Here is a 12,729-nt window from a genome sequence, read left to right as displayed (position 1 = left end):
AGGTTGCAGTGAGCTGAGATCGAACCACTGCCCTCCAGCCTGGGCTACAGAGTGAGACTCTGTCTCAAAACAAACAAACAAACAACAAAAAAAACAAAAAAACAAAGCATATGGGAGGAGTTGTTGGTGAGGACACTGAACCTGAAAATTGTGAAGCAGTTGCAGCAAACTGTCTTTTATCCCATCAGTGTCTCTCTCTCAACATCCTGCATCTGAGTCTGGAAGACAACTTTTTCTGCTTGTGAACCTGGCCCACCAGAGCTTTTAGCAATCTAGAAACAGAACTGGGAACTTCCTTGTAAACTTCCTCAAGATTGATAAATGACATCTCTAAAAAAAAAAAAAAACAAAAAACTTGTCTTTATTCATTGCTCTGGTGCTGGTTTATGTAAAAAATCCTGTGGAACCTACAAAAAACCTAGTACAACTAATAAGTGAGATTCACAAGGTCGCAAGATAAAATATCAATATAGGAAAAATCAATTGTAGTTTATGTACTAACAACAAACAATTAGAAAAAATACCATTCACAATAGCATCAAAAATATGAAATATTTAAGTATAGAGCTGACAAAAGATTCAAGACTTGTATCATAAAAAGTGAAAAGCATTGTTGGAAGAAATTGGGTAAGAACTAAATAAGTACACGGATATGTTGTATTCATGGATCAGAAGACCAAATATTGTGAAGATGTTTGAAGATTCAATATAATGCTAACCAAAATCCAGGTAAGCGTTTTGGGTAGAAATTGACAAAATGATTCTAAAATTTATATGGAAATACAAGATCTAGAATAACCAAAGCTAGGAGAGCTAATACTGCCTGACTTAAGAATTATTATAAGGCTACAGTAATCAAGACAGTGTCGGCCAGGCGCAGTGGCTCATGCCTGTAACCCCAGCACTTTGGGAGGCCGAGGCGGGCAGATCACCCAAGGCCAGAAGTTCGAGAACAGCCTGGCCAACATGGTGAAACCCCGTCTCTGCTAAAAAAATACAAAAATTAGCCAGACGTGGTGGCACATGCCTGTAGTCCCAGCTACTCAGGAGGCTGGATGGGAGAATCGCTTGAACCCAGGAGGTGGAGGTTGCAGTGAGCTGAGATCATTCCACTGCACTCTAGCCTGGGCAACACAATGATTCCCTGTCTCAAAAAAAAAAAAAAAAAAAAAAAAAAAAAAAAGACAGTGTAGTATTGGCATCAAGAGAGTTAAATAGAATAGAGTCCAGAATAGACACATACATACATGGACAAGTGATGAACTGATTTTCAACTAAGCTTCAAAGGCAGTTCAGATATCTATATGCAAAAACAAAACAAAGTTGTACCCATGACGCAGGGCAGGCAAGCCCTTAGCCCAGGAGTGTTCTTGGCTTCACCCAGGAGATAAATCAATCAAGAGTGAGCTGAAAATAGTTTTATTGAGGCAGCAGTGTTACAACTCCAAGACTGCTCCTGCAGAGCAAGGCTGCCCCATAGGCAGTGTGCTCAGAGTAGCAGCTCAGAGGCAGTTCTGCAGTCATATTTATACCCACTTCTAATTATATGCAAATCAAGGGGCTGAGTATGCAGAAATTTCTAGAAAAAGGGAGGTAACTTTTGGGTCAGTGGGTCATTACCATGGAAAGGAGTGGTAGCATCTGGGTGTTGCCATGGCAAAGCTAAACTGACATGGCACATTAGTTGGTGTGTTTTATGGAGAAGAGCTTCCACCTCTTCCCTGTTTTAGCTGGTCCTCAATCTGGTCCTGTGTCCAAGCTCCACCTTGGGAGTCAAGTCCCGCCTTCTGCCTCACACCATACAAAAAACCAAAATGGATCATGGACTTAAATGTAAAACCCAAAGCTGTAAAATTTCTAGAAGAAAATATAGAAGACAATATTTATGACCCTGGGTTATATTTTTAAAATATAATACAAAAGGGAAAATTGATAAATTATACTTTATTAAAATTAAAAACTTCTCTCAAAAAATTAATGAAAAGCAATAAACTGGGAGAAAATATTTGCAGATCATATCTGATAAAGGACTTGTGTCCAGAACATATAAAAGAACGCTCAAAACCCATAAGAAAACAACTCAGTTTTAAAAATGGGCAAAAGATTTGAACAGATACATCACCAAAGAAAATAGAAGCACAAGAAAATATGGTCATTTGTCATTTAACAAAAGGGATATATTCTGAGAAATGTCACTAGGTGATTTTTTCATTGTGAGAATATTATAGAGTGTACTTCCACAAATCTAGATGGTACAGCCTACTGTATACCTAGGCTATATTGTATGGCCTGTGGTTCCTAGGCTACAAACCTGTTCAGCATGTTACTATAGTGAATACTGTAGGCAATTGTAACACAATGGTAAGTATGTATCTAAACATAGGACAGGTACAGTAAAAATACAGTATTAGGCCCAGAACGGTGGCTCACGCCTATAATCCCAGCACTTTGGGAGGCTGAGGTAGGCAGATCACTTGTGGTCAGGAATTCGTGACCAGCCTGGACAACATGGTGAAACCCCATCTCTACTAAAAATACAAAAAAAATTAGCTGGGCATGGTGGCGTGTGCCTGTAATCTCAGCTATTTGGGAGGTGGAGGGTGCATTGAGTCAAGATTGTGCCACTGCACTCCAGCCTGGTGACAGAGCAAGACTCCGTCTCAAAAAAATAAAATAAAAAGTAAAAATAAATAATAAATTTATATAGCTGCTTTGGAAATTCATTTGGCAATTTCTTTTTTAAAAAAGTTAAATAATATTATTTTTTGAGATGGACTCTTGCTCTGTCACCCAGGCTGGAGTACAGTGGCACGATCTCAGCTCACTGCAACCTCCACCTCCTGGGTTCAAGCAATTCTCCTGCCTCAGCCTCCTGAGTAGCTGGGACTACAGGCGCACACCATCACACCTGGCCAATTTTTGTATTTTAGTAGAGATAGGGTTTTACCGTGTTGCCCAGGCTGGTCTCAAACTCCTGAGCTCAGACAATCCGCCTGCTTCGGCCTCCCAAAATGCTAGGATTTTAGGCATGAGCCACCGCACTCGGCCTGGCAATTTCTTAAAAAGTTAAATATACACCTTCCATATGCTCTAGTAATTCTTCTAGAGATGTACCTAATAAAAATGGAAGCCCATGTTCTCAGAAAGACTTCTATACCAGTCTTTCTCATCTACTTTACTGGTGATAGTAGCTTTATATCTATCAACCAATGTCAACCTAAAATAACCAAAAAGGTCAGAATCTAACTTAAAGAGGGTTTATTCAAGCACGAAGAGTAAGAATGGACCACCTGGAAACACCAGCTCCAAAGGAATGGAGTCAGCATTCTGAAGTAAGAAAGTTAAGATTTCATTTGTATGGCAGAGACAGGAGTTTTTAGCAGGATTGCAATACTTTTCATACAAGATTGGCACAAAGTTACAGCAATTTGGTTGGTTATATGCAGTGTTTCTTTTTGGGAAAGCGTGCATTTAACACTTTTTACAGAGGGTGTAATGCTCATGGGTTTTCTGTTACCTGGTCTCAGCAAAGCAGGACAATAAAGGGCAAATTAATCAAGGGTCATTAAGAAGGCAGGAGGTTTTTGTCACTGGCATTTAATTTTCTCTAGTCATTGTATAGAACAAGAAAAGAAAGTGAGTTAATATATAATCTGAGAACAGAAGTTGTAACTGTATGTGACTCAGATTAGTCACATCTCTCTCAAGGCTTACAGTGTTTTTTTTAGGTTCCAACATCCTTTAAATTTTATTTATTTACACACCAACAACTAGAAACAACCAAAATGTTCACCAGTAAGTGAATAGATAAACCAATTGTAGTCTAAACCCACCTAGCAATAATAAGGAGTGAACTACTAAGACATGCAACAACATGGATGAATCTCAAAATAACTGAGCTGCATGAAATAAGCAACACAAAAAATAGCACATACTGTATAATTCTATTTATGTAACATTCCAGAAAATGCAAACTAACTTATAGTGACAGAAAGCAGATCTGCGATTACCCAGGGAAATGAGGCCATGGAGGAGGAAGGGAGTAGAAAGAAGCACTAAGAAACTTTTGAGGGTCTTGGGTATGTTCATTATCTTGATTGTGGTAATGGTCTCACATATGTCAAACATATTGTATACTTTAAATATGTGCAGTTTATTGTATGCCAAATATACCTCCATAAAGCTCTTTAAAAATATGAGTATTGTGATTTGTCATACATACAACTTTAATCCTTCGGAACTTAGCCTTGCACTTTTTTTTTTTTTTTTTTGAGACGGAGTCGTGCTCTGTTGCCCAGGCTGGAGTGCAATGGCGCGATCTCAGCTCACTGCAACCTCCATCTCCTGGGTTCAAGCGATTCCCCCGCCTCAGCCTCCTGAGTAGCTGGGATTATAGGCATCTGCCACCACGCCCTGCTAAATTTTGTGTGTATATATGTATATATATTAAAAAATATATATGTATATATATATATTTTTTAGTAGAGATGGGGTCTTGCCATCTTGCCGTGTTGGCCAGGCTGGTCTCAAACTTCAGGCCTCAAGTGATCCGCCCGCCTTGGCCTCCCAAAGTGCTGGGATTACAGGTGTAAGCCACCGCCCCGGGCCCTTGCACTAATCTTTTACTTAAAAATCAACCAATAATCAAAACAATCGAAAAATGCCTGGATTAAGTTATGTCGATTTCAAATTTCCCCTTTCCCAGTAGCACCAGGTCATAAGGCCACAGCTGTCTGGATGTGGCTCCATTTCGGGTATCAAAAGACGCCAGACACAGGGACAGTGAGTGCCTTTAACTTCACTCTCAAGAGGTCACAGGAGGGTGACCTCCCGTAAAAGCACGCAAATGCTCAATGTGTGACTCCACCCCTCCTAAAAAAGTGGTAAAGGCGTGCAGTTTCCTTTGTGTGCACGAAAGAGCAAACGATGTAATAATAGCCCACGGCCTGGCCTTAGACTCCACATCTGCCAGGAGAATTTAACTATAGGGAGAGTGATGGAGCTGCTGGGAGCCTGGGGCTGAGAAAGTGTGGGAATTGGTTTAAAAAAAAAGTCACTGGCTTTCTCCCAGCGTCCCACCTCCGCCTGCGTCACGTGCCTGCGCCGGCAGCGCTCCCGCTTTCCTGTCCGGTGCGGCTCCAGGTCCCTGTATTTTGGGTCCGGACCGCTCGCCGTCCGCTCCGTCCGCCCTTAGACCTGTTGCCCAGCACCCGTGCAGTTCCCGGTACAGTCTCTAGTAGGGCGCGTGTGTAGAGGCAAAGAGGAGCGAAGTCCACAGTTCCTCTCCTCCTAGAGGTAGAAGGGGCGCGGGGAAACCACCTGGTGTCGGTTTTCCGCTTGCTGATCAAGAGCTCCCTTTAATGCCGCAGGCCGGCGCCCCTCACTGATAAACGATTGGGGCTGGGCCTCCGCCTGGAGGGCATTCGTCCTCTCAGTGCCCTCAGCTCGTAAAGGAGGAAACCGAGGCGTGGGGTTGGGCGAGAACCCAGGGTTCATGACCGCGCACCTCCTGCACCCCCGCCGCCGTGTGTCTCGTGTCCAGCGCTGGCTGGAGCGCCTCAGCCCTGGCGCGGTGTAGTCGTGAGCTGGAACTTCTGACACTGTCCCTTCCTTCCCTGTCCAGCCTGCCGACGATGCCCGCGGGCGTGCCCATGTCCACTTACCTGAAAATGTTCGCAGCCAGTCTCCTGGCCATGTGCGCAGGGGCGGAAGTGGTGCACAGGTACTACCGACCGGACCTGGTGAGTGCAGGAGGGCTCATAGTTTATTTTTGAGCCAAATACATCTCATTTCTTTGTAAATTACCCAGCCTTAAGCATTCCTTTATAGCAATGCAAATGCTCCTGGACCACTCCATTCCCCTCGTGGCCGCAAAAGTGATCTTGAACGAAATTAGGATCACATTTGCCCTCGGCCCAAAACCTTTGGATGGCATCCCATTGCATTTAGGGCAATGCATGGCCTGTGAGGTCTTACACAGTGTGGCCGCTGCCTACCTGTGGCCTATCTGCTACCATTTTACCAGTTCTTCCCCTGTTAACATTCACGCCTGCTTCCTTGCTGTTTCTCCAACTCATCAAACCTGTCCCCATTTCGAGGCCATTCTTTTTACTATCCTTGGCATGTCCTCCTCCCCCCACCCCCCCTCACCCCCCCCAACAACTTGGCTTGGTTTCCTTCTTCAAAACTTCAAGTCTTAGCTCAAGTCTTTCCTCCAGCAATGAGGGTCCTTGGGCTAGCTCCCAAAGAATTCCTCCTCTGTGATTCTGTCTCATCCTTTGTTTCCATAGAGCACTTGTCTGCAGTTCTTTGTCTATTTATTTGTTCTTTGTCAGTTTGCTTCAGTAGAATGCAAGCTCCAGACTGTGTCTGTCTGGTTCACTCTTGTATCTCAACTGCTTGGAATGTAGCAGACACTCAATAAGTATTTGTTGAATGAAGGATGAGTGAATATAGGCATTCAAAGGAGGGAGAAATTTAAATTAATTTTAATAAGCATTCATTAGGAACTGGAATTAAAGGTTCTTTTCAGGAATTAGAGTCTTGGGGAGGTGGAGATGAGAAAGTATGGCGTGCAAATAATTACAAGAATGTGCTGTTATGCTATAGGTGTGAATAGTGGTTTGGAGCACAGTGTTGGGAGCAGTCATTTCTGTTTGGACTCTGCCTGGACAGGTAACACTTTTAGAGAGTCAATCATTAGTGTTTCTTTTTTTTAGAAATTTTTATTGAAAAATAATTAAAAATTAGAGACAGGTCTCATTCTGTTGCCTAGGTTGGAGTGCAGTGGTGTAATCAGCTCACCGCAGCCTCACATTTCTGGGCTCAATCAATCCACCTGCCTCAGCCTCCTAAGTAGCTGGGATGACAACTGTGCACCATCACACCTGGCTAATTTTTAAATTTTTTGTAGAGACAAGGTCTCAAAATGTTGCTCAGGCTGGTCTCCAACTCCTGGCTTCAAGCAGTCCTCCCACCTTGGCCTCTGAAAGTGTTGGGATTACAGGTGTGAGCCGCTGTGCCTGGCTCCATTTGTATTTGCACTTATGTTTTATTTTTATTTTTTGAGACAGAGTCTCACTCTGTCACCCAGGCTGGAGTGCAGTGGCACAATCTGAGCTCACTGCAACTTCTGCCTTCCGGGTTCAAGCAAATCTCATGCCTCAGCCTCCTGAGTAGCTGGGATTACAGGCATACACCACCAAGGGTGGCTAATTTTTTTATTTTTTAGTAGAGATGGTGTTTCACTGTGTTGGCCAGGCTGGTCTTGAACTCCTGGCCTCAAGTGATCCGCCCACCTCTGCCTCCCAAAGTGCTGGGGTTACAGGCGTGAGCCACCGTGCCTGGCCCATTTGTATTTTTACATCAGTTAATTGTCACTACAATTTTGAAGGTGTTATTCCTGTTTTCAGATGAGAAACAGGTTCAGAAGAGTGAAGTTGATTTCTCAAAGTCACATAGCTTAATGAGATGATTTGAGGATCTGAAGCCCAAGCTTTCTGTTTGGTATGTCTCTTTTTTGCTTCTGTTCATAAAATAATCCAGTACTCTTGTAAAACATTCAAATTGAGTTCAAGTATGTAGAGTAAAAAGTGAAAATCCCCCCTCTTATGACCTCTTTTCTCCTGTCTGCTCCCTACACGTAACTACTGTTCTTGTCTGGTGAATATCCTTCGCTACTTCTCACTGTTGTTGAATGCCCACTGATATGGGTTGGATATTTGTCCCCTCCAAATTTCACGCCAAAATGTGATCCCCAATGTTGGAAGTAGTACCTGGTGGGAGGTGTTTGGGTCATGGGGACGAATCCCTCATGAATGGCTTGGTGCCCTCCCTGTGGTGATGAGTGAGTTCTCACTTTATTAGTTCATGAGAGCTGGTTGTTTAAAAGAGCCTGGCTCTCTCTCTCACTTACTCTCTTGCCATGTGTTACACCTGCTCCCACTTTGCCTTCTGCCATGAGTTAAAGCTTTCTGAGGCCTCACCAGAAGCTGGACTGATGCTGGTGCCATGCTTGTACAGCCTGCAGAACCATGAGCCAAATAAACCTCTTTTCTTTATAAATTACCCAGCCTCAGGCAATGCAAAATGGACAAATGCACCTGTGCACGCATGTGCACACACACAGTTTGTGGAGTGTTTTTCCTTCATGTGAATAGTAGTTCATGTACTCATTTCTCTGCAACTTCCTTGTTTTGGTTAATATCTACATAAATAGACATTTGTGTATATTAAATCTTTTTAACTATTGCATAGTATTTCATAATATAGCTGTGACATATTATTTGATCAATCCCTTATTGACATTTAGGTAGTATGTAGTTTTTGTACAAACAATGCTGCAAGAGCTCTTTCTTACAACTTCAGAGTGCTTCTCTTTTAAAAAGGGTTCTATTGAGCATCAGGGATACCTAGTGGAGACAAAGTGACAAGAACCTTCCACAGTAATGCAGTTTAGTCTATAGCTTGTGCAGGAATAGACATCAGGCAGGGCTTGCAAAAGAAGGATTGCCTGGGATTTGACCCTGGGAAGTTGACCTTTGATTCACCCAGTTTGTTATAATTGGGAATGTGCAAGGGTTGTTACAGCAGCTACCTGTACCTCGGGAGGAGATAGAATGAAGCCACAGTCTTTAGAAGGGCCATATTGAAGGGTCTAAGCCCACCTCAGTTTGATTGGGTGGTGACATTGGCAATGGGGTATCTCTGTAGGAACTTGAAGGCCCAGGTGGCTGGCTGTGTGTTGAAAGCAGTGTGCTTTATTAACATTTATGTGTTCTTTACCTATGTCTTTTGGTTTTGCTCCAGCAATTATTGTCACTGTTGTCAACCACTTTGTTCTTTGTAACAAAACTGGATCACAAGTCTTTCAGTCTGAGAACTGGAAGGTCTGGGCAGAGTCGAGCAGAGGAGACCATGATGACTGCCTAGGCTTGTGCTCAGTGCTGTGTTGGGGAGAACTGCTACAGGTGCTTTTAGTTGTCCGGCTCAGCTCATCTGAATAGCAAAGGAGATGACTCTGTTGTAGTTCAGGTTGAAAGCTAGGAGTCGTCCTTAATTCCTCTCTCATGCTGTACATATCAGCAGATCCCATTGGATTAACTTGAAAGGTACATCCAGATGCTGCCTGCTTCTCACCACCTCTGATGCTACTACCCAATTCAATCCACTGTCAGTCACTTTCACCTGTTATTGTAATAGCTTCCTGACCTGTCTTCTGCCTTCGACTCTTGCTCTCCTGTGGTCTGTTCTCAGCAAAGCTGCCATTGTCATCTCTGTACACTTGAGTGAGGACATGCCATTCTTCTCAGAACTCTCCAGTGTCTTCCCATTTCAGAGTGAAAAACACTGGAGACTTTATCTCCTCACTCGCTTTTTCCTCTGCCCTTGTCTCCTCTTAACCGCTCTATGAATACTTTGTACCAGCTATACTGACAACCTTGCTTCTTCTTGAATCTGAAGCCACACTCCTGCCTTAGGTCCTCTGCACTTGTGGTTCCATCTGCCTGAAATGCTCCTAGGTAACTGCATGGCTGGCTCCCTCATCCTCCTCCATATCTTTGTTCAGAAGTCATCTTCTGAACACCAGTAAGCACACAGAAAGATGCTCAGCATCATTAGCCACCAGAGAAAGGCAAATCAAAACCACAGTGAAATACCACTTCATACCCACTACAATGGCCGTAGTAAAACAGAAAGTAACAAGTGTTGTCAAGGATGTGGAGAAATTGAAAGCCTCACGCGTTGTTGATGGGAATATAAAATAGTGCAGTGGCTTCAGAAAAGCCTGGTAGTTCCTCAAGCAGTTAAACATAAGAGTTTCCATATGACCCACCAATTCCACTTTTAGGTTTATGCCCAATAGACATGAAAACACATATCCACACAAAAACTTGTATATGAATGTTCAGAGCAGTATTATTCATAATATCCAAAAGGTGGAAAATCTAAATGCCTATTAGCTGATGAATGGATAGATGGTATATCCATACAATGGAGCATTATTCAGTAATAAAAAATGAAATCCTGATACAAGCTACAACATGGATGAATCTTGAAAACATTATGCTACCTGAAAGAACACAGAGGACCACATATTATATGATTCCATTTATAGAAAATATCCAGAATAGGCAAATCTATATAGACAAAAAGAAGACTAGTAGTTGTCTATGGCTATTTGGGGGAGGGTTGTATGGCAATGAAAGTGACTGCTAGTAAGTATGGGGTTTCTTTTTGGGGTGATGAAAATGTTCTAAAATTTATTGTGGTGATAGATGCAGAACTCTGTGAATACCTTCCTGGAATGCAAGGATTTTGTATTTTTTTGCATACTGCTTTGTGCTTTGCATGTAATAGGCACTTAATATTTTTGAATTAATAAATTAATTCCTAACGCCTATTTTCTATGCCAGGAACATGGTAGAGAGTCAGTAGATGGTGCAGGAATGAATTTCCAAATATGGAAAGTTTTATTCAAAGCTGTGAACCTGTCGATTCTGATGCCAGCTATCCTCTGTGAGTCTTGCAGTACGTAATGCTGAAGACTTTGCCAGGATGATAGACTCATATAAACACAGGGTTAGAAAGGGACTTAGATCAACCAGAGCTTCTCATAATAAAGAGTTATCATTGAGTAGCAAGCAAGGGAACTTTTTGTTATTTTTTACTTTTTAAAGTCTTCCAGGTTACATTGAATTACAGCCTTATTAAGGGTTAGACATTTATGTTTTTTTTTTTTTTTTTTTTTTTTTTTTGCAGACAATACCTGAAATTCCACCAAAGCGTGGAGAACTCAAAACAGAGCTTTTGGGACTGAAAGAAAGAAAACACAAACCTCAAGTTTCTCAACAGGAGGAACTTAAATAACTATGCCAAGAACTCTGTGAATAATATGTCTTAAGTATGTATTTCTTAATTTATTGCATCAAACTACTTGTCCTTAAGCACTTAGTCCAATGCTAACTGCAAGAGGAGGTGCTCAGTGGACGTTTAGCCGATACGTTGAAATTTAATTACGGTTTGATTGATATTTCTTGAAAACTGCCAAAGCACATATCATCAAACTATTTCATGAATATGGTTTGGAAGATGTTTAGTCTTGAATATAATGCGAAATAGAATATTTGTAAGTCTACTATATGGGTTGTCTTTATTTCATATAAATTAAGAAATTATTTAAAACTATGAACTAGTTTCATTAATTGAATTTGCTAAGTGGAGTTATTTCTCATTGCTAAACTGATATTTTCAAATTCTAGGTCTCTGCTAACTTTAGTAAATGAACACCAAGGTGGTGAGCTTTGATAATGCATTTTGTGGATACAAAATCATCACCTCATCACTTTCTAGAATGAAAGGCTGGGGGCATTGCTTACCTTTTGTGTGAAGAAAAGACCTGTCCCTTAGAGCCAGTTTTTGCTTAAGGGGAGGACAGACCGTCACTCAGTGGACCACATGAATGAATGGATGCAGTGCATGCTTTAGAAGCACTGCATACCTTCCTTTTACAGGTACAGAGTAAGTGGTCTGGCTACTGAGGGAAAGTCATGATTTGAATCCGAGTCTCCTGTAAGACAATGACTTCATGAAGATGAAAAATCAGTTTTATGGTTATTAAAGTAAAAATTTACCTTGGGTAAAAATGCCATCTTTATTTCATTAAGTGCTGGTTCTAAGTGACTTCCAGTAAGATATATTTTCTTCCTGTTTTGAAGTTGATCCCCGTTGTGAAAAATATACATTGTAGTGGTCATGGAAATGCGCCATCCTGACTCCCTAAGGAAGGCTTCTTGCCCTAGCATCAAGCATGCTGGCAGCTTTCAATGGTGAGCTTCTAGAAGGATTGCCTCGGCTACAGTGGCCTTGCTCAAAGCCATGCCTCCTGAAGGGGCCCAAATCCAATAACTGTTGGAGGTGAGAGTAGAAAGGCCTGGCCACTTCAGCACACGAGTGGTGGGCAACTCTGATGGGCCCACCACAACTCCCTATGGGGTTTATGGACACTGTCTTTGGATCTGCGTTGCAACTCAACTTATCCCTCTGCTCAGCCCCGTTTCCTTTCTCAGGTGTTGATCGAAGGGTGTGCCTTCATAGACCCCCTGCTAAACTGCACCTCAGTGTTTCTTGGAGAACCAAATCTGTAACATATATGCACTAAAAATTAAAAGCAGTACTATATTATCCCCTAATAATGATGTTTTTTAACTTAAAAGGCCAAGATAGACCAGTTGCAAACTGTTTGGTAATTAGGCCAGTTAAACAGTTTTTATGCAAGACAGGTATGATTGAGCTGCTTATCAAAAACTGAAGGAGTATGATGCTTTCCTGCTAGGAACAACAGAAATTTAGAAATTGTAGGATTCTGAGGAGCAAAAGTGTCAGATATCACTAATTCAATGTGATCTGATGGCTTTGATTTCTACGAGTATATCATAGCAGTATTAACAATAGTAATGCATAGTGGCCCCCAAATGGGAAACATTTTAAGTAGCAATTAATATAAGCCTGTATCATAAAAGGAAGCTATATATACCTTAATTATAGCATGTTTCTGTAATGGAGCTGCCATTCTACCACAAAGGGAAAAGCAGGGTGGTTTTCAGAAGACGTACACTCAAGTAGGGAAGCTGGTAATGATTATTGCAAACTAATTCTAGAAAAATACCTTAAGGTAGGGGGTGGGGAAACATCAACAGAAAAAGAAGTCCATAGAGGAGTGCTAGATCA

General features: G+C 41.9%; 1 protein-coding gene across 2 annotated transcripts; it reads left to right on the top strand.

Moving 5' to 3' along the window:
* Positions 1-5,073: 5,073 nt before the first annotated feature.
* C10H12orf73 (chromosome 10 C12orf73 homolog) lies at positions 5,074-11,645 on the top strand. Of its 2 annotated transcripts, none has more exons than XM_003269942.2 (3): positions 5,074-5,224; positions 5,624-5,741; positions 10,762-11,645. In XM_003269942.2, exons 2-3 carry the CDS (start codon positions 5,634-5,636, stop codon positions 10,867-10,869), a joined length of 216 nt encoding a protein of 71 aa, XP_003269990.1. In that variant the 5' UTR covers positions 5,074-5,224; positions 5,624-5,633; the 3' UTR covers positions 10,870-11,645. The 2 variants fall into 2 exon arrangements, with proteins under 2 accessions (XP_003269990.1, XP_003269989.1); XM_003269941.4 differs by having other exon boundaries at positions 5,149-5,295.
* The last annotated feature ends 1,084 nt before the right edge of the window (positions 11,646-12,729 follow it).

This window comes from Nomascus leucogenys, chromosome 10 (assembly GCF_006542625.1).
Source record: "Nomascus leucogenys isolate Asia chromosome 10, Asia_NLE_v1, whole genome shotgun sequence".
Taxonomy (NCBI): domain Eukaryota; kingdom Metazoa; phylum Chordata; class Mammalia; order Primates; family Hylobatidae; genus Nomascus; species Nomascus leucogenys.
Note: the sequence above shows the minus strand (reverse complement) of the source record. Positions and strands in the feature narration are given on the sequence as shown.

Bases quoted from the DNA above. Each gene is read 5' to 3' on its own strand.
- C10H12orf73 (XM_003269942.2), top strand. From the start codon at position 5,634: ATGCCCGCGGGCGTGCCCATGTCCACTTACCTGAAAATGTTCGCAGCC. The intron at 5,742-10,761 runs GTGAGTGCAGGA...TTTTTTTTGCAG, and splicing joins GGTACTACCGACCGGACCTG to ACAATACCTGAAATTCCACC.